General features: G+C 40.5%; 1 protein-coding gene across 1 annotated transcript in view; it reads right to left on the reverse strand.

Annotated features, from left to right (window-relative positions):
• The window catches only part of PRRG1 (proline rich and Gla domain 1), a 63,145-nt gene that overhangs the window by 17,031 nt on the left and 20,371 nt on the right, over positions 1-25,743 (reverse strand). The window contains exon 2 of the mRNA XM_049834738.1: positions 17,371-17,709. Within this exon, the coding sequence (XP_049690695.1) occupies positions 17,371-17,709 (339 nt within the window). The remainder of the gene's footprint in view (positions 1-17,370; positions 17,710-25,743) is intronic.

Genomic DNA, 25,743 nt, shown 5'->3' on the forward strand with positions numbered 1-25,743 from the left:
ACCCCTCTGTAAAAAAGTGACAACTATGCACAAAGTTTGGCCGTAGCTGCTGTGATAAACAAAGATGGAGAGTTAACACTTCCAGCACGGCCCATTCACCACTGTAATTCATCATGGAAAAGCAGACTGCAGTACTTGTAAGGACTGCTCCCGAAGTGAATGGAGCTCTATAAAGGCATCCCAGTCTGCTGACAAAATTGTAGGATTGGGACTACAAGACATGTAGGATGGAAGAATAAACTGATATCAAAGCAAGTTCATCAAATCTCTGTAAAGGCAAATAAATGTGAATAAACAGCAGATATTAGAGCACTCAGATCTCACCACCATGGTATTTAGCTTTTCATTACTAAGTATTGTAGGGTAACAGAAGCAGAGGGCTTAAAAAAAATTCTTCAGAATATATATAAGCTCTTTTAATAACCTGAATTTTTCTTAGCAGACTGCTCTATGCAAAGACAAAACTGCCTTTGCCACTTGCTTCTTGAATAAAATTAAAGTTAGCGTAGTTTTCTGGATAGTCACATTGTTATAACTCAAATATCTGTGCTGAAGAAATTGCCAAGCTTTTAATAATAAACAGGTCACACACACAAAAAAAAGCTACTGGTATAACTATTCTCTTCATCTGTTGCATCATGAGTTTCTTTTGCCCTTTATGACTGCCAGTTTCAGGTGGCTGCTTTTGCAACAGCACCTCAAATAAGATTCACAGCAATACAAGAGCAAGACCCATGAGTGCTCACTTGCTCTGTTGAGCAGAATACAGTGCATGAAACACACCTTGCAAGGCTTCCCATCTCTAATGGGGATGTTTTTCTGCATTAAATTTCAGTTAGTGTTTAATATTTCACCCTTTTAACAAATAACTTGGGTGTGGATTTCAACAACATTAAAAAAAAAGGCAAGCAGAACACACGCATCCACATCCATGCTCACTGAGTCACAACTAGATGGCTCTGCCTACTGGGAACTGTCGCAGAAACAAGGGGACTAACATGCTTCTTCCCTGCTACGGGATGTTTTCCACCAGGAGCAGAGTGTGACACTGCCTAGGCGTGCAGTGCCGCCTTAGAACCTGGCACCAGGTGCTTGGTACATCATGATTTTTGGGAACGAACCTCAGAATACTGACATACACAGATTGGGAAACAGGAAAACCTGTGGAGGAGGAGAAGAAAACAAAACACAAAAGGAAAAACACCTTTTATTTTCCTCAGTGGAAACTGAGGCAAGTATATTACGAGCTAGTGACAAAATAAAGATTTGCTGAATTGGGAGCAAACCACAAATTGTTTCTCTTCACCCTTCCTTCACTACAAAAGGAACCAGCGTGCCCTTCTCTATGAAATGTCAAATACAGCTTTCCAGCAGCTGTGGTGCAGAAACTTCAACAATCTATGTTAGATTCTTACAGTACTTACGAGTATTCAGAGATCCCTGGAACTAATTATGTCCATTTTCCCCGAAATGTGTGTCTTTTTTATGCTCCCCTGCCTTCCCTCTTCGTATCTCCCCAAACTTCTTCATTTCCAAGCTCTCACGAAACATAGCTAGCTTCTTGCTATGACACCCAAATACCTACTGGGCAAGAGGTTGACTGAGGACACAGGCAATGGTTGCCCTGCCACTACATGGACATTACACTCACAGAACAGACTCTCCCACTGCAGAGGAACTGCTTGGGTCTTTGCTCTCTACTTCACTGCCCCTTCCCCTAAAGGGAAGGAGCTTAATTATATTTTGGTCCTCTACTCTCTGACAGTCTTGTTTCAAATTGGCTAAATAGTTCACAGGTTGTTTGGATGAAGGGATGAAACACAAACAAGTACATACATCTTTTTTAGCTTCATAAACCAGCTAATAAAACTGAAGAGGGCTGGCAACACTACAGGAACATCTTGACTTGCTACTGACTCATTTATTCCTCTACCCAACTCTTTATTTAGTTTCTTGCTTTCAAGTCTTCATGAACCTTACTGAAGGCTAGGGTGGTCCTATGGCATCAGAGGAATGTTTTTCATATATATACACAAATGCAAGAACAAGAAAACCCCCACAGACAATATCTTACTAGTAACACCGATGTTATTGTGTTTCAGGAATCCCTCTTCCAACTATCTTCTATATATTATCCCTTACACACCCTCCAAGGTTATACATCACCTTACACTTGCTTGCAGAAAAAGCGACAACACAGTGGACAGCATGGATAACACTATAGCCAAGCTGAACGTCAAATTCTGAGTTAATGGCAAGCTGATGTACCCGACCAAGTGATCTCTTCTGACTGCTTACTTGGCTGTCAGTATAATGGTAAAAAACAAAACAAAACTAAAACAATCAACCATCCACTTCTAGTAGAAAATATAATGACTCAAAGGGAAATACAATGAGTTCTACAGCACGTGAGACAGCAACGGAGACATACCAACAAGGCCTATGCTATTTACCAGCAGTACTGTGCTCACCACCAAAGGGCTGTAGCATCTTACTGAGGAGAAATGTTTTGCATGAAAGTTTAAGGAACTAATATTGAAGTAACAAATCAAGCTGTATATTTGTTTCTACAACTAACCTAACTATGTTTTCCTCAATCCTGAAAGTGCCCAAACCTTGTATACACCGTGTATAAGCTCAAAGCATAGAATATTTTTATACACATTTCCAAAGCTGGTAATCATATTCTAGCAGTGCAGTGTATCCCTTAAATTCAGAAGCTAACTAATTTCAGCACTGAAAGTTGTTGGCTCAAGACAGTATTTCTGCAAGATTTTGTTGCATTTATTAAGATAACCACATTAGGTTGGCAGGTACACCTCTTCTGGGTACATTTCCTGACTACAAGTTTTATGGAAACTTGTGTGCAGCACATACCATTAAAGGACAGAGGATCTGATGGGGGGCACACAAGTCCAAACTGCGTTCAGTATTCTCACTCACTGACTATATATTCTAGGGAGACAGCACATCAAGAACAAAGCAAGTCCTTAAGGGAAGGGATTACAAAAAAGAAGGGAAAATAAGGATAATGTAAAGCAGCAGCAGTACTTTTCCTCACTCAGTTCCTCACTTGCTGTTTTAACAGGGACTTAAAACATTGCAAGGCCATCATGCTCCTCTCACAACCGGGGAGGGACGCACATTTACAGTACCAGGTAGGGAAAAGGGAACTGGCTTTTTTCATTCTGCAATACAACTCTAACAGTGCATACAGCTGTTAATTTTAGTTTTGTTATCTGTACAATTAATGAGAGCACTGGGATGCAATTTACAGCCAGATGCCACATAAAGCTATATAATTTTTTGAAGTTATAAATATTGAGGTTCTTCTGGAGCTTTTTATGAAAGCAGGGACATTCAAAGGACACTGCTAACTAAAACATCAGTAGATGTTCAGTCTAAAAATAAATACCCCTTTTCTAGTCCCCAGCCCCAAACCAGGTGCAATGAAACAACTGAAACACTCCTGTGGGAGGTTTGTTTAGAAGAAAAATGAAAACATTAAATAATTACACAGGAAGACAGATGATAATTATCTGACTGCCATTTATTCAAAAAGTGTTATGTGCCTACCTAAAAGTCCCAGTCCCACCACACGTGTCTTTTCCATCCTTGCAAGAAAAATGTTACAGAAGACTACAATTTTACTTACTATAAGCTGTTTCAAAAGAAGTTTTTCCCCAGGGAAAGTGCACAAAAGAATTTACATGGATTCAAATGCTAGAGAAAGATACTGATTTTTCTCTGAACAGGAAGTCCATAATTTAAGGATATAGGAAAAGCCTGTATTTATTAAGTTTGGATTGCTTGAACCGCAAGGTTTTCCAGGGAATTCAGGTGGGAATAAAGAGGGATGGAACACTTTGGAAACTACTCTATCAAAGATACAAAAGCTTTGTGCCACCTAAGACTACAGGGGAAAGGAGAAGAGTGAAAAAGAACTGAAAAAAACCCTTTCCTTTGTAGATACTATCCGATCACAGCATTATAAAACATTATCATTAATTTTGATTACATATGGACCCAAAACCACAGGCCAGATCACTAAGAGAAACCTGTACTTAGCAGACTGCCATTACGTCTAAACCCAGTAAAATATATCATTACTCACAGAACTAGCATGCTGAGTACAACTCTCAAACACCGCCCTGTTAGTAGAGAGAAGGTGGTTCCTCATGACTGCAGCTGGACAGGACTTAAGCCAGCTGAGACTGAGGTCTAAGCTTCTGCCTCAATTTCATTACCCCTTCTTTACTTAGTGGTTTTTTGTTGTTTTAAAGCTGTGACAATGTTCTGGCTCGTTATTCTGTGGTTACTTCCAGGCTCTTCCAGTTCAAAGGGGGAGTTGCTATAAGCTAAGGTATCTCTTCCTTCCCCTCCCCGTCAAAACCAGACAAGAACAATCTCCTGATACACACATTTTGGCAAATAGAAGAACAACTAGGAGGACAAGTAACAACACTATCACTTCAGCAAGGCAGAATTTTGGTGGGTTTCATTGTTTTGAAGTGCGTGGGGACCATCTAGGGCAGTTCCTGGGAAGCTTAATTGAACACTTACATAACTACCTGTGTTGAAACCAGAATTGCACAAATCCTCAAGAGACCATGCCTTTCTGACCAGCTTACACAGCAGCATTTCAGACACCTCAGTCTTCTGTAAGCTACTGTTAAAAGACATTGCTTTAGGTTAGACAATATCACTATGCTTTGTGAATTGAAATTTGGAGTATTTAACTTGATAATCCATTTAAGTGTTGACATAACAATAACCAATTCTACTCCTCCTTTTTCAGGTAGGAATGGTGAACAATTAAACAAAGCTTTCACAGTAGGATCTATTTTTATCCTGATTTTGTTTGGACACAAGCCTAACGATACTGTGTTACTTATCCATTCTACTTTCTGTTCCCTCCTCAACACCTTTTAACTAAATTGGACAGTGAGATTTCTTCTTCTGTGTACCATAAGTTTTCCACAACAATCAATGACCAAGAAGAACTGACAAAACCCGTTAATTTTCTCACTGAAGTAAAGATGGGGTTTACCAATTGTGGCAGTATCTCATAAAGCACAGCACCTGTGGCAGCTGTAAATCATTATCCATTTTTGCCAGCAGAAAGTAGGTAGTCAGAAAGTATACACCATGCTCAGGAGCAGCCACAGCCTGTACAGACCTTTGCAAGCTGGTAAGTCAAAAAAACGTTGAAGAAATGAGAATAGGGAAAGAGCGCAGCCAGCACATAAGAGGTGTCAGAATATTGTGGTGATTTGGGTTAGCTATGGGGTCACAAGAATAAGCATGTTATAGAATGGAGAAGAACTCAGATTAATGAAGTAGGAAAGGGCAAAAGGTAACAGAGACAAGAAAACAGCTTCATTATAGCTCTGGTGCTCCCTGACCTAATTACGATTTAAGTGTCAGCTTCCAAATCAAACTTAAGGTGTCAGCTACTTTGATATTATCTATTCTAATTTAGGCTTGAATAGGTGGACTCTCTATCTGAAGCAAGCACAGTGGTCATGAATAATAACTTCTAAGTGCATTATATTTATCTCTATCCATGACTATATTCACATTAGCCAGGAATGCAGAGCAATAGGAGTGAATCTGAAGAACAAAACAGTTGGTGCAGAGGACCCAACATTAACACACCACCACGCTGAGAACTTTCCGTTGGGGTAGTTCTAATTTGCTTCCATGAGCTGAATGCTGTGTGGCAGTGGGACTGCAACAGGTATGCTCTTGGAGCACATCTTCTGGTTTGCTTTCATCCAAAAGTAATTCAATCTGAGTGCTTTGAAATGATTCTGCAACACAAACCAATGCACAGTAAGTGTTGACAATCGTGAGTTTTGCTTCCAAAGCATACTCCTAATCTGAACCAAAATGCTACTGCAGATACACCCAATGCGTACTGTATGATGACACTCAAAGTAGTAAGAACCTCTGAGGAAGGAAGCTCTAGATAAATGATTCCTCAGCAAAGAACCAAAGGTTGCTATGGGATGACAGTGAATGTCTGGCAAAACTTCCCGCAGAGCTACAAAATTACTTTGTCAAACAAGTTGACAAAAACAGAGGTAATGTGAGGTTCTCCCTCAAGCAAAAAACCAAACCAACCAACCAAAAAAAAACCCCTAGAAACAACCTCACCACAGTGAAAGAGATTTCTGAAGCAGTCTATGTGCTTGTCTCTTATCTTCAAGTGTTGCGTTCTTACTGTAGAAATGAAATACTGTTAATAAACAGGATGCCACAGGGCCCAATTTAAGAGATAAAAAACTTGAAATACCAGAGTGTTTACTCAGAAACGCCAGAAAAAAAAAAGAGACATATATAGATAATCTGGGAACTAGGAGACAATCTAGTCACCCCTCATCTCCCCCAAAAAACTCCACAAACAAAAAAGCACATTGTCTCCCCACATACCCAAAGAGTGGAAACTTGCAACTACAGACTACAAAATTAACATCCAGTTTATGATCACCGTTATCAATATTTTCTATTACTTCCCCTCCAAAATGTTACAGGCTTCTAAAATAATTAAGTAATACACAAAGTCGATACACAATAAGCCAGGGAAACTACATTATGATCCTTCTGCCTTGCATTTACAGGTGGCTGAAGTTTTAAATAATGTATTGATAAATTCTTATGTTATACTAGTAAAGTGACAGCTGCTTATTGAATAGCTATCATGTATTTTTTTAAAATTTATAGTAAGATAAAACATTCAATGGACTTGCTAGCTCTTTTCAAGAAAGAAACCACATGAACTGTATCAGAATTGCTGCAGACTGTTTTCTTTATAGCATATTTTCACTCACAGCCTCCCTAAAATAGAATAAGCTTTTAATGTGGACTCATTTGATTTTCCCCCCCTATTTTGTCCTTGTTTTCATACAAATGTAACATTTGCCTGTGCTTTGTAAATTACAAACAAGCCAGCTTTCATTTTGCAGTTCAGTCCATCTCCTGATGCTTTACAGACAACAAACTGAGGAACATTACTCAGAAGCTCTCAACTCCAGTTGGAAACTGGATTGTATATGGATTAAAAATTACATGCTGCTTTTATTTAAAAGAAAAAAAGATGAAAAAGAAAAAAGAAAAAATCCTTTGTGTTTAAGTAATCACTATATAACCACTCTGAGTTCAGAAAAGGCAGACATTCAGCTGAGGTAATTGTAACACACAGGGCCTCCCTGGATAAGTTGGTCTCTTGGCTATACACCTGTGACCAGAGAAGAGAAGATAAAACACATTACAGCTAACCATTATTTCTCACACCATGAGAAACAGGAGGGCACCCACTGACCTAAGCTGACATAGATGTAAATAAAGGACCTGAATTTTCTCATAGTGCCTAAGTTAGGGAACTTGCTGCTGCAAGATACTGTTCAGGACAAAAACAGAAATAGCTTTAAAAAACAGAAAGGAAATCAATAAATGAGGGAGACCTTTGGTGATTACTATAATAAAATTCTCCAGATGTATCCTCTATCCTGTGAAACTTCCGATATACCGGGGAAGGCTCGCTCTGTCCACGCTCTGCTCCAAGACTCTTTCAACAGCATCTCCTGCCAGCTGCTGGCACAAAACACACCACCAGGCTGACTTTTTGGCTGATCCAGTATAGCAGCTCTTACTTATGTTCTCCAGTGTGCTAAAATGGCTAACCATTTAGCTTCCAACAACCTTCACGTTATTAATACCTAGTTTAGCATCTTCTACAGTTTGTGGCCAGACGTAATTTCCCAAACGTTTCAACCCTTTGCTAAAGTTCAGGAGCCAGCTGACCTTCAGATTTTAGTATTACACAGTTTTTCAAAAAAAGTATGTATTATTACATACACACAAGGGTCACCACATATGCCTTTTTTGGTAACAGTAACTACCTGGCTATGAAAGGAGGGAAGCAGTCCAGTGCCCAAGATGGAATGAGTAACTATATCCAGTTCCTCTCCAACGCGGTTTAAAACTGGTTTAGGACCAGGAGAGTAAATACCAGCACATAATAGAAATCGAGTTGACAGATAGCAAGTGGTCTCTTTAACGGATCCTACTCACTATCTACAATCTCCCTTTTTCATTCAGCTCTGGGTCTCCCATCTGCCCCCAAATCAACACATCAAAACATTCAGGATAAGCAGAAAGTAGATTGTAACAGTGCTGTCTGCCTTTTAAAAGCATATATGGGTCAGGTAGGAGAGGAAAAAAAAAAGAAAAAAAAAAAAGAAGAAAAAAAAAAGAGTACTACCTTTACTTCAGATTATACCTCTCCAGGCATGAGACAGAAGGGCCAAGCAACCTGGGCACAGTCCATTCACAAGAATATCATTTCATCGCAGGTACAGTGTTTGTCCACTCAGAAAAAGTCACAAGATCAAAGCTAAAAATGTACCATTCTTCCTGCTTTGAAACTCGTTATAGATACTTTCTTTCCCAACACATCTTAAAAAGCAAAACCATGACCCAAATGTCATAAATAATACCTTTATGGATTTTCCAATAACACAAACTGGCTGTACAAAATTCAGCCTCCAGCTGTATCAGTCTGTATCCAATATTCAAGTCTCCTCTTTTCACAGGAAAAAAAAAAGAGAGAAAAAGAGAGAGAGACCTGACAATTCTGTACATTTGAAAAAGATTATTCTCAACTCAGTGACTTTTTCTTGAAATTGTTACAATACTGTGAAGGGTAAAGAGCAATCGCTATTTTTTAAAAATCAGTTTCCCTCTAAACTACCACTATTTTTCAAGCAGCTATTAAAAAACCCCAGAATGATCCTAGATTTCAGAATGCGTGTTTCTTTAGCCAAAAGAAACCTGGATAATTTCACCTTGGCATCTTCAGTTTTGCATGCAATGATTTTATAATGAACATAAGCCTACTACTTTGTAAAGTTTATTTTGCTTTTCTGTGATGAGGCAAAGGTGAAGCAAATATTCTGTTCTGTACAGAAACTGCATTTAGCACTTGTTTGGTAGGCCAATGTCTTACACCTCATTTAATTTAGAAAAATTAGCCAGAAAACAATAAAAAGTAATTTCTTTGTGAAGTGCTAAACTAAGCTAGAGAAATGTGCAAACAAAGCCTTCTCTTCCAAATATTTACGCACCGTCAGCATGTTTTAATACAAGTTTCCACCCTGCCTGTCTTCCCCTGAAGCAAGGCACATATGACAGCATTTCAGAGCATGTTTTAATGGGATTTTCCAGTCAACCAAAAATCAAATTGCATAGAAGTGATGGAAAAGTCATAAATACATATTTCATCTTACTGAATTATATGGTAACTAGGGAAAAGATAATGAAGCACAACTCCTTTACATATTTTTATGAAGTTTTCTGTCACACTGGGAAATTGCATAAAGAAAGTACACAGAAAGGTATACACCACCAGAATCCACAGAGCAGCTGCAGTCATACTCCTCAGTAAAACAGAAGGGTAAACAGCCCTACAAACTGGGGCGGGGGAGAATTTTTTAAATACTGCTGTTTCCCACTCTCACAACACCCACAGCCATTTCCCCTCACATCAGCTTTGCCTGAATTTCCAAATACGTTAAGATGCACACATTACGACTGTCTTTTTTACTGCATTTTACTGCATTACACTTAATTTTTTCTAATTTTTTTCTGAAAAAAACCTACACACAAAAGTATTCCAGCTGATTTACACGTTTGGAGTATAATAAAACGTGATGTTTTGGCTTCAGCCTTGCAGAGGAGTCAAGAAATTTCTCCTCCTTTCCTACCTACCACTGCTACCCACCTTTTACTGGGGACCAGTGCCCCCGATGTGGGCTGATGTGGTTCTGTGCTCTGCACTACGGCTTCGCACCTCTCCCACTGACCTCCCTCTCCTCCTCTCCCTCTTTGCTCTCGAAGATGGCCGCAGAAGGGAAGTATGAACTTCCTAGACTGTATCTGCCACCAAAGCCAACCTATTGGGCAACTAGTTTTGCAAACCCTCCTTATTTACCTTGTGGTCTCAATAACAGATTACATTTTATTTAATAAGACTGAAATCAAGTATCAATTTTTATTTGAAATGGGTACAATTCTGTGAGATTTACTAGAAATGCAAAAATTGAAAACTTCAACAGTATTTCTTTACAAAGGGTGTTAACACAGTTTTCCTATTTTGAGATTGTTTTCCTTCAGTAAAAGAGGTTTGTGTCTACATGGGGTTTCCTCATGTCCTCTAGTCCAACAATTTTACTCGCTGGTCCTTTCCAACCAACTAGTACAGAACAGTAGAAAACCTTAAATTCATGGAAGTTTTCCTAAAGAAAGCACACTTGTATAGAGAATGGAGGCATTCTGAACATTGTAACTCGATAAAAGTCTGGAAGACAAATTAGTATCTAATTCAAATTTGTCATTTATGAAGAATTAAGTACCACAGTAAAGCTTTAAGTCACAGGTTATAACTGATCAACCACGCAGCATAAATCCATAGGAAACGAAGTCACAAAACTACTTATGAACAGTTTTCCACAGTTTCAAGCACTGTGAAAACACTAGAGCAGCTCCCCAAACTAAAACAATAATTCTACTGATGCTCTCCTACGCCTTATGAAGTGATTCAGTACAATACCCATTCTGTCTGTCAGTAGGAAGCACAAAAAATTATATAACAAAACAATTCAGAAAGATTTTAGCTTTAGAAATCATTTTTAAAAAATTTAAGGCACGAAAAATTTTACTCATATTGAAGTTCCTAACACTGCCATGCCAAATTAATGTGATGAATTTGTGTGCAGTTAACCGTATTTGCAGATACCCTTTATCTTAATTGTATCAAAAGCATACACGGAATTAAAATAAAGTTAATGCCCGAAAACTTCATTCACAACTGAAGAACCTCCACAGGATCTAACATGTCTAACATTTGTTCTGGAAGATTTAGAGGGTGCTGCTCCCCACCCCCAAGAAGCTGTATACCTACCCCAGCACCTAGAGATTGTGAAGGAGGAGAGGAGTTTTCCAATGCAAACAAATACATCACTGATAACTTTAAATCTGGTAATTCTGCTGTATTCATTTACATATGTAATACACTGCAGAAGTCATTGGAGAACCTTCCTAGACATGCTGCCCACCAGCAGGTGCATCTCCACCTTTTGTATTTCTGGTGTAGATCACTTCACTCACACAAAAAAATCATAGAACCATAGAGCAGCCCAGGTTGGAAGGAACCTCAAAAGATTATCTGGTCCAACCTTCTGTGGGAAAGGCAGCCCAGATGAGGTTATCTAGCACCCTGTCCAGTTGCATCTTGGAAACCTCCAGTGATGGGGATTCACCACGTCCCTGGGGAGGTTGTTCCAGTGAATGATTGATCTCACTGTAAAAAATTTCTTTCTCATACTGAGATGAAAACTTTGATCAAACCTTTGCCAAGATGAGGTCCTAAAGAATGGCCATAGTAAAAGTGCTTTGATACTTCTGTTTTTCTGAGACAACAGAAGATCTGATGAGCTTGTAGTTGGGCACTTCTTTACAGTTCATCGTAAAGTGGCCTTTCCATAAAAGATGAGTTTGTTCACCTTCTCACTTTCTGAGTTTGACCCCAAGATCTGTTCACCAGGTTCTTGGCCCTCTTGAGGGACTTCCTTGTATCTTCCCCTGTGAGCAATTTGCTGCTGTCCTTCAAAGATGTCAGCAAAGACAGACACTGATACACTGCTCCTTCACTGATAGTTTCAGAGTCAGTGCTTAAATCAATCCCAGCTAAAGCTGCTGTCCGAGTAGGTAGCTGTCCCCCCCAGCCACATAGTCCCACTCCCTCCCTTGAGTCAATACAAGGTCCAGCTGGTAGTCCCCAAGGCCAGCCAGAGGTAGCGCAGTGGAAAGCCTTTTGTGTGCGTGTGTGTCAGTATGCTTGTTTTAGTTTGACTGGTTTCATTTTAAAACAAATCAGCTCCTTGGTTTAGCTGACTGCACAGCATTAAGAGTGCTATTGCCAGTACAAGAGAAGCAGTCAAAATGCAAAACCTAGCAAGTATGGAGGGGAAAAGCAAGAACTCTTGTTTTCAGGCAGCAAGACAAGCTTAGATCAGTTAAGCTGCTTACAAAGCCACACACTCAGTTCTCCAGACTAAGTCATGCCTTTATTTTGCTGCTGCCCACAGCTCTGATGACCAACAGTAGCGAACAGAAAACCGTACAGTGAGTCCGCTTCATTTGTGCTACTCAGAACTGCTCAGCAGTACTGCAATAAAATGTCACAGACTGTGCCCATTTCAGCTGCCACAGGGGAAATCTATAGAAAGACAGGCAAGAGAGTTAGCCAATAATTTTGCTGTTGAGACCTCATTCAACCCTTCCCCATAGCCATGAGAATGAAGACTAGGGACAGAAAAATGAAAAGAAAGTTGCTTCTCTTCCCAGCTTTATTTAGCAAATAGTTTGAAGAGTAATATTCTGCAAATAAAAGCTGAAGAATACATACAAGGTCAGTAAACAGCACACTGATAAACCTGGAGGCGCTGTCAGGTGCAAAAGTTCACATGCATGTCTAATGAAGCCACTCTTTCTGAATTTTCCTGGTAGCATTCCCATAAACTGCCTTACACCAGCAAGCTAACAAATTCACACTTTTTGAGCCAAAAATGAATCATTCTTCAATGCTGAGTAGTAAATATTTAGCAATAGAGCTAATTATAATAAATATTACACAGTTTAGACAGTTACATTAAACAGTTAATGTAGCAATAGGGTTTTAATGAGGAATTGCTGTAAAGTGACTCTTGAAACCGGTCCATGGCATTCAGTCTTATACTACAGGAAAACAAAGAGCTCAGCAAAACAGGAACATCCAGAATTACAATAGGGTGTAACGTCTTGGTGTAAACAAACAAACAAACCACACCTACCCTAGAGTTCTGGCAAACATAGAAATTCTGCAGTTTCAGGCAACAAAATTAATACTTCACCAGGATTAAGAAGTTTTATCTATGATATACTATTCCAATACTACCTTTCACACAGTCTCTGGATTTTAGTATCACTTATTCTGACCACTGTTGGAGCAATCATATCCTCATATCCGCGCAGACTGACCACTACATTGAAAAACTTAAAGTATGTTGACCAGGTGAGCTTAAAATGTGAGATGCCAACTTTCAAAAGTCACTTCAGAAGTGCCGTGAGAAGCTCGATTCAAATGCTTTAAAAGAAACACTCCACTGAGCGGTTACACAGCACAATGTAATGTATAAAATGCAAATGATACCAAACTTTCAAGATGCAATTGCAGGATAGTCTGTCACTCCCACATACAAAGACATATACTCTCTCAAAAAAAAAAAAAATAAAATACACAAAGCAGCATTCTTAGTTTGAAAACAGGCAACACTTCTTGAGCTACTATATTGTCCAGGAGTCTTAGGCCTGGATGCTAATACCAGTATGTTGGGCTGTGCAAACATGGTTCTTGTCTGATTTTACAGTGTATTTCTGAACAGATCCGTAACTTTTATCCAAAGTTAAAAGACATTTCACATAATGATTATCTATCATTAAAAATAAGCGATAGCCAGTGATACACATCAAGCAGCTTTCAACAAATGTTTCCTTAGCAAGCCAAAACACATGGTATGATTTTTGTTGGTTAGTATGTAATTTAACTTCCAGTATGAAGACAGGCTTTGCTTTTGAAATGTAGCTATTTTAATAACACTATTCAGCAACCTTGATTAAAACACAGATCACCTGATAACCATCAAAACTGTTGGCAACAAGAAAATGGACTAAGTGTATTTCAGACCTCACAAATGTATATCAAACTTTACTTAACAAGAATCAGTAAACAAAACAAAGGTAAACAAGGAAAGGGCTGGGTATTGTCAGATTAGATTTTAAAAGGTCAAATAGTTACCAACATCTGAACTCAAACAAAAATAGCTGGCAGGAGAACAGATATTAGACATTAGGTCATTTAATCCACTCCCTTGCCAGTTCTGTATTGTTCTCTACTGCACATTGCAAGTGCTTTTGTTTATAATGTGGAAGAGGAGAGGAAGCAAGGGATGGGGGAAAGAAAGTAGATTGTCTGTGGAGGCTGAAGCAAAAAAAATATTAAAGAAACATGAGCCAGAGAAAAACAGCATCCTGGAAACACATCTGATAGCAATTCATGAAAGAGCAAGATAAAAAGAAGCACAAAAGTTCAGAACTGAGCTGAGAAACTGAAAGCAAAAGCTCTTAATGGGATGGTGTAAGCAAATAAAATTCTTGCCTATAGGAACCTGGAGTCATTTGTCGAGCAAATGGGAAGAAATGAAGCATATAAGATTTATGGGACTAATGGAAGAGGGAAGTGGCAAGGCAAAATGGCTTAGGTTTTTCTCAGCACTCATACTGGAGGTCAGCGGTACCAACCACATCTCTTGTTCCCCTGTCCATCCAGTTGTTTATAAGAGCCAGGTAAGAGTCAAAAGTAAGTCAGATATATTTTTTTTTTCAACCTGATTAATTCTGTGATCCATCTCACCAGATGGATATGGAAATGGTTATGCTATCACAAGTGAGGGAGGTCACAGAGGTAGGCAGGACACAATGATGGAAAAGAGGATCACAGGAAAAGGGAGCTGTTTAAAACGACACAGCAAACAAAAACGGTTCACAATACTGTGGTCTAAATTCACACTGTCCTGAAGTATACTTTATCCCTGCTTTTGTCACAGAATTCATTCATGACTCTACATAAATTACTTAAAAACGCTGTTTCAATGTGAACACTAACTACATGCCTTTTATTTTAGGGGTGCCTCTCCCAAAATCTGAGTGCATGGCTTGCAAAAGCAGCATAGGCTTACCAGATATTCAATTTATTTGCACCTGTGTACTTGATATAAACCAGGACACTGAACCCAATACCCTGAAAAAAAATCAGATCCTACACCTGGACCAGATTTGGTCTCCATAGTTTTATCTTTCATTCTTCATGTGGAATGGGAGGATGATTATTTCCTTGTCTTAGGAGAGTTTTGTCAATTAAGGGGGGGCTTTGTCAAGTACCAAGATATTAAGGTGATAAGCACAGTAGAAGTCACAAGGAAATTTAGAATTCCATAGTCAAAGCAGAATTTGAACACAGATTTGAGTCATGCTCAGGAAATAAGTCTTGATGTCACACAACCAAAATAATGAGGTTAAGACCAAAATCCTTCATCTCTTTAATACCTTGAGTATAACAGGATTTTTTACACAACAAACAATATGTTATTGCTCAATAGAAAACTGTAGTTCAATCTAGATGTATGAAGAGGCTGAATTAAAGCTAACTCAAAAACTTCAGTTCTCCTTTTCTTCATTTGTGAGTGCTTCTGGAAATGACAACATTAGTATAGTTACTCTAACTGTAACTATCCACTTCTAACAGAAGAAAACTGATGCCACCACGTTATAATCTCAACACCTATGTGTGTTATAACCAGACGCAATGCTTTGCCGTTTGAGCTAATACATTAGCTGGATGCAAATTTCTGGATAAACTTGCGTGAGAAAGGGATAATCCGTGTTTTGCCTGGGGATGGCTGAACAGATGAGTAAAAAGCCTCACTCCTCTGTTTCCATGCATTATTCTCACACAGAAACTCCCCATCCCTTCTTCTCTGGCTTCTACCCTCCCGCCCCTGGTCCAGCAAGAACTACTCTTGCAAACTCACCCTTACTGGATGTCTACGCAGACTGCTAGTCACCTCCCGCACTTGTAAACCTCCCCCACAACCACTTTATCAATGGCACTCACGCCGTTCAACACAAGACCCAGAATGCACAACATCGCAGTTGCATAATCCCTTTACACAGGTATGTGCGTGCCTATGTGTATACATACACATACGTACATAAAAACCCCAGTGCTTTTACATACTTACTTACTCATTTATATACAAAAAAATTAAAACTCTTCCCCCCCATCACACATCTTTCCTTGAGCTAGCATGAGCATACCTACGGCAGCGCAGAGAACCAGACATGAGTACTAACTAGGTTAATGAGAAAAAATGCTTAAAAGGCTAGTGTGAATCTGTGGGTAACGCTCCATGCCACTTCATCCCACTGCTGTATAAACAACAGTGCCAGCATGAAGAGAAGATGGCACAGAAGGTGGCCACGAGCAGCACACCTAGTTTGGGGTTTTTTCCAGTGACAGCATCAGCCTATAGTAATAATAAATTTAAGGTGTTGATTTCAATCTAGAACACCAACATCTGCATAACTGTCCCTCTTCTCTCCCCAGACTTATCTATGACAATTGGGTTATGAAAACTTGAGATTCTTTCAAGTGTCTTCACTTAGTTACAGTCTTCTTCCCTTTACTCACTGGCTCCACTCCTCTGTTTTGTTCCCAACGAGCCTAGCCACTGCTCGTCCTTTCACCCCTCAATCAATGCAAGATTCAATCCCAGTTTCAACTGTGATGACATTGAGGCTCCCTGTGCTCCTCCTGTTTCCTGTGGGTATGAATAAGTGGCCCCCTTGCCAGTGTTAGGCCTAGGAGAGGTCCATCAGACCCCTGCAGAAGCAGGCTCACAGGCGCAATACACCTACCCACACTCAGCATCTTAAGGCTTCAGCTCCAGTGACTGCCCTGGCTACTGCAGATCTACTACAGATGGAGCCTTTGGGTGACCCTTCCAAAGCGAAAAAAAGTTTTACCAGGAACATGAAAGCTTCAGAAGGCTGCGGTTTTATTTTGTGGTTTTGTTCTGGTGGCAGTGGTTTCTAAAACTTCAGAGAAAAATTCATTAGCCGCCTATTTTGGGGACAGCCATCAACCTCCTTCAAAAACAGAAAGCCGGCAGGATTTTTCCTTTGTTAAGCACAGCCAAAACGTTTTCTGCCCTGGCTTAACTGGAAATGGCACAAACCCCTCGAGGGAACTTTTCCGGGCGGCTCCGCCAGCAGCCGCCGGAGCCCGGCGAGGGGAGGAGGGCGGCCGGCTACGTTTCAACCCCCTCTCCCCCCTTCGAGGGCCTCCCCGCCGGGCGCACCCCCACGCGAGACCCCTGCCCCACGCACACCCGCCGGGCAGCGCCGCGGCCCCGCTCCGGGCAGCCCCCTTCCCCTTCCCGGGCACTCCACGCGGGTCCCTGCCCGCCCTGGGGTGGGGGCAGCGCTGGTGCCTATGGCTACCCCCGTAGCTAGGCGAGGGGGAGCACCGCTGGCCGGCCCCGCTTCTCTCCCTGCGGCGCGGCTGCCCGCTCCCGGGACGCCCCTGCCCGGCCAGCTCTCCGCCACCGGCCGCGCTGCGCCCCACAGCCCGGCCCGGCCCGCGGGACGGGACAGGACGGGACGGGACGGGACGGGAGGCGCCGACTTCCTTCGCTGCTGCTCCGTACTCACCGCTGCCGCCCGACGCGAGGATCCGCCGGGAGACCGGTATGAGGGCGGCGGAGCTGGCTGAGAGCTGCCGGCCCCGCGCTGCCGCCGCCGCCGCCCCTCAACTCTCCGGTACGTGCCCGGCGGAGCAGGCGACGCCGCCGCGCATGCGCCGCGGGCGGCTCCCCGGAGCGGCCGCCAGGGGCCGCGAGCGGAGGGCGGCCGTGAGGCGGGGCGAGCCTGAGGGGGCGCGAGCCTGAGGGTCCGCCCAGCGTGAGGGGCCGCCCGTCCCACCGCCGCGGCTGTCGGTTTCCCCGCCGCCCCTCTCCTGTGCCCGGCCTGCGGCCCAGACCCTCTTCCGAGCTGGGTTTTGGGAGTCAGCCACCCCGGAGGGCAGGGTGATCCCTTCCGCCGCCCGCCTTGGGGGCTTTTCCCTCGCCCGGGGCCCAACAGACCTTGTTAAGGGGTGGGAAACGCGGGCGCGGCGGCAGTTACCTCACCGCTGCCCCAGGCCTTTGCAGTCCTAAAGTTTGTGTCAGTTTGTCCGTATAGGTGCATGCAGCCTTTTCTTGTGGTAGGGAAGTCATCCTCCCCCCCCCAGCAGTTGTGCCCTTTCATGGAGAGCTAAAAGTGACACAAAAACTTCGAATTTTCCCTTTCGTTGTGTCCCCAAGGGTGGCTGCATGGGACAGCGGGTCTTGTTTCCAAGGTCTGGCCCTTTGGGTGTGCTCAGATCTCACCCCCCCCACCCCCCGGTAGATGCATTTCAGGAACCCTAAAACCCTAATGTTCCACATTAAAAATTAAGGGTAGGTTGGGTTTTTTTGCACTGCCCAGGCTTGGTGCTAACTAACTTTTGGTCCTTCATCTGAAGCAGAAAGGTTTGTTTAGTACCTTTGGTTTTGCCTCTATGACTTTTAATGGTGCATACGGAAAGAGGATAAAGCTGCTCAGAAAATTCACAGCGAGTGAATAATCCCTACCTGACTTCAAAGGTGCCGTTGTTCAGTGGTGCAGTGGCCTGGTTATAAATGACTTAGGAACGATTCACAAAAATAACAGCTTGGCATGCCAGAAGAGAGATTGAGGTCTAAATGGTGTGGAGCGTAAAATGCCTTTTATTCCATGAAAATGGAAGTGAAGCTCCCTATAAATATGCAGTGTCTTTTGAAGTTTACGTTGCTACTGCCTTCATATTCAATGCTCTGTGGCTGCAATTTTTAGTGAATTACTATGCTGTATACCAGTACTTTTTAACTTTAATTTTATATTAATAGACAACTGACAATGAGCAGAAAAACAAATGAGGTAATAGTACAGTCAGAGACGTTTAGAGAACAGAAAGATGAGACAGTTTGCAATAGTTCAGACATGTCTCAGCTTCTTTAATGGATCTTGACCTATAATTAAAAGTTAATGATTTCATATATGTCAGCTGAGACCTGACACTAAGACCATCACGATTTAAACAAAAGAAATTACATTAATATGTCTGACAGTACTTTGACAGAATTATCTAGAAATTCAAATCCCTTGAATCGATAGGAGACAAAACACTTGTGCTCTTTGAAAGTTCGCTGAGGCCCTGACAACAAATGGTCATCAGTAAGTCCCATATAAATTTCATATGTAGCTGAATCAATCAGGGTCACAATCAAGTTTAAAGAGAGAGAAAATGATAAGGTAGTTGATAATCATGAATATTAGTATCATATGTAATATACCTTTCCTACTTCACAGTTTTCTCAGTTTCTGAGTCTAGTACCGTCCACTGGTGTTTTGTATGAGGTCTTCTAAACAAAACAGACTTCACTCCACAGAGGACAGTCTTCCCAGTGTTGTTGAACTGATAGTCAAAACTATTCTGCAGAATTAATTCCAGTTGGATATTAAAAAGTATTTCAATAAAGCCCTCTTATCCATTCATTCATGTCTGTGAAGGACAAAATCTGCATCAAAAAAAGAATGGTTCAACTAAACAAAATTTAATATTGTCTACATAATTAGATTTTCATTTATTTGCTTAAAGCATTGATTTTTATAAACTCAAGACTAAAGGTCAAAAAACAAAGTTGGGAGGAGGGAAGGGGCTTTGAAAACTATAAAATTGTATTATGTTCTCTATAATAAAACACCATGAGCAGTGTAACACTTACTCTTATGGCTGAAAGGCTGAGAAGGCAGAGACACACTGCACAAGTAAACACTGTGTATAGGGAGGAAAAAAAGAATGTCCCAAGTAATTTTCATGTTTGATTTTGTATTACATTTGTCACAGTAAGATGTATATTTAGTGAACATGGATTCTTATATGCTTATGATAGTTTTTGACATTTTCCACATGGAAAAGTTGTTGTAAACCCATTTTATCTCTTGAGAATTTTCACCTTTGTGAGTGATATACACTTTCAGCCATCTGCGCAGACAAAAGAGGTTATTCCTGAGTCATTTCTAAACTCCAGCAATCCCTGGTTGCAAAAACTACCTCGGGGTATGAACAATTTTCGTAAATTACAACAATCACCAGGCATTTGAGTTTGTCCTGAACACTAACCTACACTGATATAGTTTTGTTACTGGAAGAACATAAAATTGTTTTGAAGTTACTCTAAGTTGTTCCAATTGCCCCTTGTCTGCAGCCAAAGTAGTAAAATGTTTGCCAAGAGAACAGTGATGTGTTAAGGACTGCCCACGTGGCATGACAAAAAACATATGATTTTCAAATGCTGAGAGTCTGATGTTTCAAGGAATTCAAAACTGAAGATCTAAATATGAAATTTTATATGCAGTATTCACAGACTATTAGCTCAATTTCTCTTTTCCAAAAGAAAAGTTTCCTTTTTTGCATCCAGTAACAGTTGCATCAGTGAGAAAAACACTATTATTGCTTATGTTGATAATACTTTTTAGGACTAGAAAAACATCTTCAGTGCTATGAAGAAGGAATTTAGAGAAGACTCAAATACATTTAGAACAAAAGGTACCTTTTAAATTATGGTGTTGTAATTGCTTTTGAAATACAGATAACTATATTCTATTTACGGTTTGGTCTGAATCATCAGAACATCTTTTTTGAGTTGTAGACACATAATTCACTAATCTAATAATTTATTTATTTTCTGAAATGAAACTGTATTTTGTAATTTAATATACAGATACCGATTAGTTTTAAACACAATAAAAATAAAAGACAAGGCATTTTATGACTCAGCTGCAACTTTAAAAATATTTTACTAAGTAAATGATGGGAAAGGTACAAATTTTAGAAACTGTCTGTATCTTAGACTAGAATATTCTCCAGAATTATGGCCTCAAGTTTCTCCTAAAATAATACCGCTTGAAATTTCCATGGCATGAACAAAAAATAGTGGCAAGCTTCATTAGGTTGTTTGAGAGAGTAAGGTGCCTTCCTCGGGATGGTCTTATCTGACCTTTTGCATTTTCTTGTAGGTGATTGGGACCAATTTTCATGTAAAAGGCTGAATCTTTTTTCCTGCCTGCCACAGCCTGATGCAGGTACTGTTGATGCTATTGTCCCTGCTGGTAAGTGAGAGTGGGAATATCTAGTGGCTCGTTCTGGCCCTCTCACAAGACAGCAGTAGCAGAGGCAGTCCACTCTCCTCATCTCAGTCTCTTCCGTTCTACTATGTGAAGGCAGCAGCTGTTGTAGGGCCTCCTTCCTGTCCTTTCCCCGTAGTTGGCTGTAATCCGGAAATTGTCTGGCAAATTGCTGTTGTTAGAGAGAATGAAAGGCGGAAAGCAAGTGCTTGTGCAGAGGTATGTGGTGTGTGGCTGCAGCATTTGGAGTTTAGGATGTGTGTATGTCTGAGTCACGAAACTTGGATTTGGCTCCTAATCCCAATGCTGCCAAGGTTGGCCCATTCTGAATCTAGGGCTTAACATTTTCTTCAGTGTCTTGACACCTGATTCTAATGCCATGATGCCTAATGACAAAACACTTTCCAGGGGCCCCCCATTCTTTGTTATTCCCATCAACTAAGGCATCAGGTTGATTTCTTCCAAATACATAGCAGGCAAAATGGCAAACTGTCGTCCTTCTCAATGATGAGGTTAGAGGTGAGAGCTCCAGTGTCCACACACACCCCTGAAACTTGTTTGTGGCAAACTGCCCAGCTCTTCCATGCACCTCTAACATCACCCCCTTAGCATCTTGCAGACCTCTGGAAGTCTTGAAACAGGAGATGTGCACTGTGTGAAGAAAAGAGGAGGAGAAGTCAAAGGCAGGTGTGTAGGCAAGGCCTGAGAAAGAGCACCAGAGTTTTTAGCAGAATGAAAAGGAACCTGTTGCCACCATCTCCTGAAATATCTGTGGGAAGGGGCTGTTCAGCAACTTGTGTGGAAGCTCAGATTCGTTAGGAGGCAGGTGAATGTGAAAGTACAGCAAAAGTATGGTACTTGTAGTGAAAGGCTGAAATGTAGAAGACTGCAAAATAAGGAAAAATAGATTTCACAAATCTGTATCAAATGCAGCTAATCAGGATAGGCAAAAAGAGACAAGAAACTATGTTGTGGAGAAAGGAGAAGCTTTGACAATTGTTAAATTCATCTTTAAGGAACGAAGGAAACAATCTCCCTGCAGTTTGGCTGAACAATGGAGACAGGCATGCACCATTGTAGGTTGGGTCTCCAAGAGTTGTGAATTTGCAACTGCCTTTCTTTGGAAGGCAGGGAGTTTTTATGTAATAATTTACAAATGCTTGCCACATCCTGTTTGAATAAATAGCATTTGGCCATATCTGTTTAACTTAATAGCAGGTGGTTGGGAAATAACCAGGAAAGGCAATAGATGAAAAATTTCTTTATAAGGGCTAGGAGGCAATATTTACCTTAATAATTGGGCAGTACTTTCTTCCTTGATTCCAGACACATTGCAGAGTTTGTTTGTGAAGGCTTAGAGCCAAAAGCTGAAACGGGCAATGAAAAAGTTAAAAAAGACTCTGTGAACAGAGGACAAGAAATGTCACAGCCATGTTGGAAGAGAGCAAACTGTCATTGAGCCTTGCTGAAAGGAGTGGAGGCATAAAAGCAGACCAATCCTTAAGTAGAACTCATTGGGGAATCTTACAGTTATGTAGACTTTCTCCTCAGAAAAGAATCAGTTTTTAAGGATGTAGTTTAATAAAATTTAATATGGGAGAGGTATCTTGGTTCCAAGGTGGGATTTCCAGACAGAAAGAGACTCATTAGTATGAGTAATAGATGTACTGTTTAGGTAGTTTACTTGGATTTTTGAAAACAAATTCAAATCTCTGCTCTTCTACTTCCCATACATGAGGTGGGGAAACATTTGGGTCCTGCTTCTTGGAGATGTCTCACTTTATATAAAGTAATTAAGTATTCACTGGAACAGCAGTAGTAAACCCACCTGAAGGTCCTAACTTCCTGTTAAGCTGAATGACAGTTTTCATGAAAAAGTCGTAAACCTCAGTTTCTCCCTGACTTTTGTTGTGGAATGTAAATAATTTTGAAATGTTATGTCGTATCTGCTTTCATCTCTAAGAGTAAACAGTCATTTATTTTTAAAAAGATTGTCATAGGCTTGTAAGCCCAGGGTACCTTTAGGAGGCCCACTCCTAAATCCTGAAGAAAAGAGGTACAAAAGTGAGAATACAGCCAGACCATTCTGGGGTGAAATAATTATCATTATCATGCAGCCCAGGAGCAGGACAAGGAGTGGGAGAAACAAGAATTCCAGATGAAGGGAGATGAAAGTCCAAAACCTATCTCAGTAAAAGAACTGACAGGACTTTAAGAAATGGAAGGAAGCAGAGTTGTAGCTAGCACAATATCTGTGATACTGTACTGTTTTCTAGAAAAATATGGTATAGTATATACCCTAAATTTAGGCACAGTGTACACATATAAAGAACAAGTGCCTTACAAAGTCTTCCTTTTTTATGTGTATAATATGATACAAGTAAAGATACTTTTAAATACAGAACTTTCTTGAAACAAGAAAAGGGGATATGTATCAAGTATCATTTACTGCTAAGAATAGTGCAGGTTTATTATGGGTTCTGTCTTTCAAACTCACATATTAAGTTTTCCTGTTTATGCTGTGCATTGTGTTTGCACAGCTAAATTGTACCTCGCACTAAACCATTTCCCTGGATGTCACACTTTCACATAAATGTAACTGGTTTATTATCTCTTTGTCATCAAACAAAGCATGCAAAGGTAAAACTGAGAGGTTTCTGGATTGCTGTGTCGGACACAGATCCAGTATCCTCATTACTCAACATTTCCTGCTTGGTGACTTTTCCTCATCTCCTGACAAATGACAAATTTCAGCACGGAAAGGGCTAGTCTGATAACGAGAAAACAACACAGACTTTCCCTTCTCCTTTTATCCTTTGGTCTTGTTTTGCCATCTCATTTTGAAACTTCTGAGGGCACAAAGAAGCAATAATCGCTGCGGGGAATTGTACAGTATTTTCCAGTGTATTTCGCCATTTCTCCCCTCCAGTCCCTCTGCCTTGAGATCCTGGACTGGAGCAGAATTCCTCTTAGCCATGTAGGGCTACTTTAGCTTCTATTTAGGGCTTATTAAAGTTGCCTCTTAATCAGGCAGGGGAGTTGGTCTGTAATGGCAGCATTGATGAGTGATGTTCCCCAGGAGCTGAGTGTGTTGCCTTGTAATGACCCTTAACCCTGCTTCTGCACTGAAGCATTGCCTCGCAAAATCTTCAGATCAGCAGACAGGCTTCGCTAAGCAGTTGCTTGCTGCATTATGTGAATGTATACCACATTAATGAATTATACACTCTTGGGCTATTTTCAAGTGTGTTTAAATATCACTGTGTAATACATTAACTCGATTCAAATATTTTAGATTTTTTTGTAATCCTTTATTATTCCAGCACAGTGACATTGGAATGTTTAGTGTTCTGAATGACTGACCACTCACATCTAAATGGCTTTGTGCTTTCAGAAATTAATTTATGATTTGCTACACTCCCTTCCCAAACACTGACAGGATTTGATGTGTGTTCCAGTTGTATTGTGAATTGTTTGGAAAGCACAATTTTGCATCTGTGAGTGTACTCACCTGAATTGCTGTAGACCACACAACTGTGCTATTGATCAAAGCCAAATATTACAAAATAATTGCAAGTGTATTTCTGTTCAATAACCGGCAGTAAGGAGAGCAGGCTGCATGTAAATCCTATACCATTGTTTTTATAATGTATATTTTAGTTTGACTGGTGGCCTCCATGTGACCTATGAAAGTTATTTTTCTGATCCTGAGTATCCTATATATCTCATAATTCCTTCTGTGGTGTTGAAACAAATAAAGGGGAAAAGAAAAATAAACAAATAAAGGGAAATATAGGAAAACAAATCGGGTGCTTTAGCTGTGCAGTTCTTCCCTACACATTAGCAACCACAAACCCCCCAGCATTGTATGATATAAGTCTGCAAGTTAAGATAGTGGTAAACCTTGGAACTGAAGATTATGTGCCCAGATCCCTACTGTGGCAACAAAACAAGCAACTTTCTAGTCAGGGCTGCTGCGTAGCTTTGTTTTTCATTGCATAAGGATGTGAGAATATTCAGACTAACATCCTCAAAGAAAAACAAATAGCTGATGAAATAATACATTCTTAAGAGTCTGACAACTGTTAGGAGAATTCCAGTTCCTATATTTGTGGAAATAAGAATTTGGGATTCATACTGCTAGTCTCTACCCTGTGAGTTTGGATTACATTTCCATACTGTTAAGAAGAGAGGGAGAACAGGAAATAGATGACTGAAGTTTCATTTTATAACACCATACAAAGCTTTTAAAAGTCCATTTGATGTAAAAAATAAATAAGCAACTATGTTTAACAGGGCTGTTCTAGCAATCTCAGCAGCCCTGTAACATCACAAGCAACTCAGATTTCTTTTCTGTGGTTTATAGTGTCTCTCCAGAACATCTAAACAGAATTGCATCCTTGCAATGCATTTTTTTCTTAAACTCTGTTATGCTGTTTGTAATATATATTTGATACACACATTTAGCAACAAGGCAAGCATACAAAAAGAGCAAATATCCCAAGTATAAAATCCAACATAAATTTAAATGACTGGAAATTGACTTATTTAGCACTTTGTTACTTCAGGCTGTCAGAATTCCACTGACGTGATCTTATAAGATGCAGCACTGCGTGCCTTCTGATTGTTAACAAAAGCCTAAGGAAAATTATATTTATTCTGTACAGTCCTCCAAGTACGTAAGTCTTGAATTCACCCACAACTCAATGGTGGCAAAATCCTCTGTTGTGCTATAGTTCTGCTAAATGAGAGACCTTATTAGAAGACCCCACTTCTATCCTGGGCAAAATAATAGGTCTCTTGGGATGAGTGACTGATTGATAGACCAGATGGGTGTCT

This window comes from Accipiter gentilis, chromosome 32 (assembly GCF_929443795.1).
Source record: "Accipiter gentilis chromosome 32, bAccGen1.1, whole genome shotgun sequence".
NCBI classification, from domain to species: Eukaryota; Metazoa; Chordata; class Aves; order Accipitriformes; family Accipitridae; genus Astur; species Astur gentilis.